Here is a 6,000-nt window from a genome sequence, read left to right as displayed (position 1 = left end):
CTTAGAAATTGTTTATCGAATTTAAAGGGTTAGTTCACCCAAAAATGAAAATTGTGTCATCATTTACACACCCTGATTTTGTTCCAAACTCCATTCATTCCAAAGACTGTAGTTCATCTTTGAAAGCGGTTTAGTCCAATCTTCTGAAAAAAAAACATGATTTTGAACAGATTTAATGTCGACTTTTATTTACATTGATTAAAGTGATAGTTTACCCAAAAAGGACAATTCTGTCATTAATTACTTACCCTCATGTTGTTCCAAACCGTAAGACCTTCTTCAGAACACAAATTAAGATATTTTTGATGAACTCCGAGAGCTTTCTGACCCTGCATAGACAGCATGGGAACTACCACGGTCAGTGCACAGAAACATAGTAAGGACATTGTTAAAACAGTCCATGTGACAGTGGTTTATCTAAGGATGAACGAAGGTTTTACAGGTTTAGAACAACATTAGGGTGAGTAATTAATGACAGAATTTTCATTTTGGGGTGATTTATCCCTTTAACACACATATGGATTACTTTTGCAATTTCTTTATTAACTTGTTGAAGCATGAACGTTTTAATAGAATGAACTTTCAAAGAAGAGACAGAAATCTTTCAGGTTTCATTATAAAATGCCTTAATTTGTGGTATGACATGAGGGTGAGTAAACAATGTCAGAATTTTCAGTTTTTGGTAAACTATCGATTTAAATGCATTGTGAATGTTGTCAATCATCTCAAATTTAAAGGGATAGTTCAGCCAAAAATGGAACTTCTGTCATTAATTACTCACCCTCATGTTGTTCCAAACTCATAAGACCTTTGTTCATCTTCAGAACACAAATTAAGATATTTTTGATGAAATCCGAGATCTTTCTGACCCTGCATAGATGGCAACGCAACTGACATGTTCAAGGCCCAGAAAGGTAGTAAGGACATTGTTAAAACCGTAAAAGAAAAGAAAAATAATTACTTTGTTCATGTGTCGAAAGACTGACACGGAGGAGAACATATTGTTAAAGGAGTCATTGGATGCAAAACTCACTTTTACATGTTGTGTGAACATTAATGTGTTTTGGCAGTTTGTGTACACAACCACTCTACAATGATAAAAATCCACCCAGTGGTATTTTTTTTTTAATCTTTAAAAGTAATATTCCTATCAGCTCATTCTCAGCTTCAGAGGCCACTCCCACGATAGTTGATTGACATGAGCGCCTTACCTTAGACCCGTCCTCACCGAGCTGAAACAGTCCGACTCCGATCGACATTGTGTCGACTCAGGTACAGGGGAAGACAAGAATGTCTCTGATTGAGCGATTGAGGTGTTCTGTTGTTGGATGTAATAATGAACATAGCAGTTGTCATGTACTCCCGACATCTCAGCCGCTGAAGAAGCAGAGGATTAACGTTACTTTTGTTTTTGAAAAACGAAAGCGCCGATCCCGATCTACGTATGCGTCTATGTTTGTGTGAATCATTCGTGATGCAGCTTCACACACAGTTTTTATGCATCTTTGCAAATGGCCTTTCTTAATAATGTGCTACTTAGCAAGGTTTGCGGCTCGTCATCCCACGGCAGAGAGGGACGGGGTGAACAGAGCTCATTAGCATTTAAAGGAACATGCAACAGAATAGCTTGCTCTAAAAAGGGCTGATTTTGACAAGGTAAAAAGAGTGTTTTTAAACAACCATTGAGAAATGTTAACCAAAGTATGTTATAGACTTCTCATTAAGATCCTAAAAAATCATATCAACTTGTGGAAAATGGGCATCCGATGAGTTGTGTTGCTGTCTATGCAGGGTCAGAAAGCTCTCGGATTTCATCAAAAAATATCTTAATTGTGTTCCCAAAGATGAACGAAGGTCTTTTGGGTTTGGAATGACATGAGCAATTAATGACAGAATTGTAATTTTTGAGTGAGCTATCCCTTTATGAGAAAAACTTGTGGATCAATCAGATTTGGGAAGGTGTGTCCAGCAGACTTTCTGTCTCGAGATAATCCAGAGAGACCCCCAGACACACCCTGATCTGAGAAGCAGGGGGTGCTTTCAGTCAAACTTTGTCCTTGTATTTAGACAGACCCCGATCCAAATAAAGACTGCAGACTCTCACCAGCCCATAACAACACGCACACACACACACACACACACACACACACACGCACACACACATACACACACACACTCACACTTAAGCTCACATGAAGAGAGATGGGACATTTGTTTTGCTATGAGGCTGTATGTTGTTTGTAATCATGGTTGGATGTAGCAACTGTGTAAGTTAACAGCACTTCAAATGATTTAATATATTGTAAAATCTAGTCTTAAATATTATAACACAATTTTAATGTGTATGTCTTCAGGAGGTAGAGAGGGCGAAGAGAAACAAGGTGGTCCACATCGCAATGGAGATCATGAGTTCAGAGAAAGTGTAAGTACAAAAAAGGTTTATAATAGCAATAGTTTATAGGTACACATTCATAGGAAATAATTTGTGTTTGTCTTTGCAGATTTGTGGACGTTCTGAAGTTACTTCACATCGTAAGTGATCAATGCTTTCAACAGATCCAGATTTGAATCAAGAATTATGTTTATAGTAGAAGTGTGGGTCCAGGCATTTGTTTGTGTGTTTTAATAATTTCACACAAATGTGTTCTGGAATAGTGGTTTATTTTCACAGTTACATTAGGATCATAGACAAAAACACCTACAGACACATGTCTCTCAGTTTATTTTTGGTTTTTAATGAGTCTATGCTCTGTGCAAGTGTTTTATCAAGACAAAGGATGGGCAAGAAATGTTCTGGATGTCTATGGGGCAAGACATTTTAAAGGGTTACTAGATAAAACCGGATAAAATATGCAAAGATGAATAAATACTCTAATAAATGTATTGTTTATTGTTTTTTTCATGTTAATTAACACATTAACTAAAGTTAACAAATAACACCTTATTGTAAAGTGTTACTGTTTTATTTTTAGTTAAAGGAGAACTCCGGTGTGATATTGACCTAAAGTGTGTTGAATCATGATACCGAGTGTGAACGTACCTTGCATATCTCATCTCGTCTTGTCCACTGCAGTCCGAAATCTGGGGTCAGTTAGCCGATGCTCACAACAGGTTGTCAATGAGAGTCAATAGGGCATCGAAGTAGCCATGTATATAAATCACTGTTTTACGCCATTTACGAGGCACAAAGTAGCTCCACACTTCATTGGTAGACTTCCAAGGGCCCTGACATTTAAAACGAGACATTGAGAACTCAGAAAAAGCACCGGTAGTTTATTTACAAAAAGATTTATACAGACAGTACCTGGAAGAAAAAATCTGGTCGCCGCCATCTTGAATTTAGTCACGATAAGTCCAGTGTCGAGCAGGAAGGAAACTACAACCTGATAAGTTGATAACCTGATAAGTTTCTTCCTGCTCGTCACTCGACTTATCGTGACTAAATTCAAGATGGCGGCGACCGGATTTTCTCTTCCAGGTACTGTCTGTATAAATCTTCTTGTAAATAAACTACCGGTGCTTTTTCTGAGTTCTCAATGTCTCGTTTTAAATGTCAGGGCCCTTGGAAGTCTACCAATGAAGTGTGGAGCTACTTTGTGCCTCGTAAATGGCGTAAAACAGTGATTTATTTACATGGCTATTCCAATGCCCTATTCACCATCATTGACATGTTGTGAGCATCGGCTAACTGACCCCAGATTTCGGACTGCAGTGGACAAGACGAGATGAGATATGCAAGGTACGTTCACACTCGGTATCATGATTCAATACACTTTAGGTCAGTATCACACCGGACTCCTTTAAAAATAACAACACTGCCAAGATGTTGCTACTTTTAATTTATCTAATTTAAAGCAGAATTTTGAACAAAAAGAGCCAGTCGACTTCACTAGAGAACTAGTTAGACAACTAGTGGTGCATCCTGACCCATCCCTATTCAGAGAGATGCAATGAATTAGAGAGAAAAAAGAGAAAATAGACAGGAAAGAGACGAGAAGGAAGAGCTTGTCCAGGGAGACTGTGGTAAAGGAATAAGAGATCAACGGACAGAGAGAGTTTCGGAAAGAAATTACACCCACCCTCCCTTTAACCCACTTGTTTGGCCATGACCCCGAACAGCTGTCCTAAAGACGTGTGTGTGTGTGTGTGTGTGTGTGTGTGTGTGTGTGTCTATATGTGTGTGAGGGAAAATGTTCTCTCCACTTCCTGTTAAAGCTGTAGATGGACTCAGTTTATGTGCTTCAGTTTGTTTGTTTTTACCGTGATTGTGTTTGGAAATGTTGAGTTGAGTTCTAGTTTATAGCGTTGATAATTGTTCCTTATAAGATTTATCGCAAAATTTAAAAATGGACTCTTTTTGGTACTGTTTGTGGTTTTATTTAAGTTTAAATGCTAGTAAATACAGTTATGTTTTGAATTCACGAATGTTAACTCTTGTTTTTCTGCTATTACTCCTCTTGGTTAGCTGTCTTTGTTTTGTTGGCAGTAGCTAACATCTCCATTTCTGTGTCAGGATTTCCGGGACGCAGTTGCCAAAGCGACTCGTGCGAGCGGGAAGCCGTTGGTGGAGGAGAAAGTGTTGAATCAGATCTTGTATTATCTGCCCCAACTCTACGAACTCAATAAAGACCTGCTGAAAGAGCTGGAGGAGAGAGTAGCCCACTGGTAACACGCACACACACACACAATATGAAAGTTAAATGTGTTGCGAATGAGTTTCATGTCATTTGTGTGTTGGAGAAGCATGTGTGTTTTGTGGCTAATAGCAGAGAGTGTTCAAATTGGGATGCAAAAGAGTGAGGTCATTCAGAATTTGTATGACATTTATTGGTCTTGTCTAGAAAAATATTAAAGAAATGCCAAGTTCTGTCATAAAAACTCTAGATAGCGCAGGCTGATGGGCTGTTATCACAAATTGATGATAATTCATAATGTTAAACTACTTGGCACAAGCTGATTGGTGCATGTTAAGTTCCTCTGAAACCCTCCACCTCCCCAGCTCCTCCTGTATAGGTCTGCTACAGTATGTCTTAAAGGAGTAGTTCACTTGCAGAACAAAAATTTACAGATAATGTACCCTTGTCATCCAAGATGTTCATGTCTTTCTTTCTTCAGTCGTAAAGAAATTGTGTTTTTGAGGAAACATTTTAGGATTTCTCTCCATATATACACAGCAGTGTAGCAGATCTATTCTGCCAAGACTGAATACATTAACATTGTCGTATCCATGCTAAAATCTTCAGAGAGTTGTCATGATAAGAATTCCTACTTTTTTTATTGCTCAATTTAGTTTCTGGCCATCTCTCTTACTACTGCAGGTCTGATCATCAGAGATTGGCTGATATTTTCGTTCAGAAAGGTCCGTATCTGAAGATGTACTCTACTTACATACGAGAGTTTGATCGTAACGTGGCTCTGCTGGATGAACAATGTCGCAAAAATCCTCCTTTTGCCAACGTTGTGCGCCAGTTTGAGGTAGGAGTTTGTTTGCGTGTCCATGTTTATTTAACTAAATAGCCTTATAATGATGGGGAAAAAAATACACTGTGCCCATGATGAAAAAAGATTATAAAACAGAATAACATGTCAGTTCAAATATTCTATTCAATTTCTAAAATGTAAAACGTACACAAGTCAAAAGTTTTTGAACAGTAAGTTTTTTTTAATGTTTTTAAATAAGTCTCTGTTCACCAAGCCTGCATTTATTTGAATCAAAATACTTTAAAAACAGTAATATTGTGAAATATTTTACTATTTAATTTATTCTATTCTATTTTAAATATATTCTATTTGAATACATTTTAAAATGTTATTTATTTCTGAGATCAAAGCTAAACTTTTAGCTTCATTACTCCAGTCTTCAGTGTCACATGATCCTTCAGAAATCATTCTAATATGCTAATTTGCTGTTCAATAAAAAAAATTTTTATTGTTATTATCAATATTTAAATGATTTTCCAGGATTCTTTTAATAGAAAAGTCCTAAGACTAGCATTTATC

The 6,000-nt window shown here is 37.2% G+C and overlaps 1 protein-coding gene across 1 annotated transcript in view; it reads left to right on the top strand.

Annotated features, from left to right (window-relative positions):
* The window catches only part of fgd6 (FYVE, RhoGEF and PH domain containing 6), a 32,336-nt gene that overhangs the window by 13,536 nt on the left and 12,800 nt on the right, over positions 1-6,000 (top strand). Inside the window, exons 4-7 of the mRNA XM_073837809.1 lie at positions 2,355-2,422; positions 2,502-2,532; positions 4,514-4,665; positions 5,319-5,475. Coding sequence (XP_073693910.1) covers positions 2,355-2,422; positions 2,502-2,532; positions 4,514-4,665; positions 5,319-5,475 — 408 coding nt within the window. The remainder of the gene's footprint in view (positions 1-2,354; positions 2,423-2,501; positions 2,533-4,513; positions 4,666-5,318; positions 5,476-6,000) is intronic.

This window comes from Garra rufa, chromosome 4 (genome assembly GCF_049309525.1).
Source record: "Garra rufa chromosome 4, GarRuf1.0, whole genome shotgun sequence".
NCBI lineage: Eukaryota > Metazoa > Chordata > Actinopteri > Cypriniformes > Cyprinidae > Garra > Garra rufa.
Note: the sequence above shows the minus strand (reverse complement) of the source record. Positions and strands in the feature narration are given on the sequence as shown.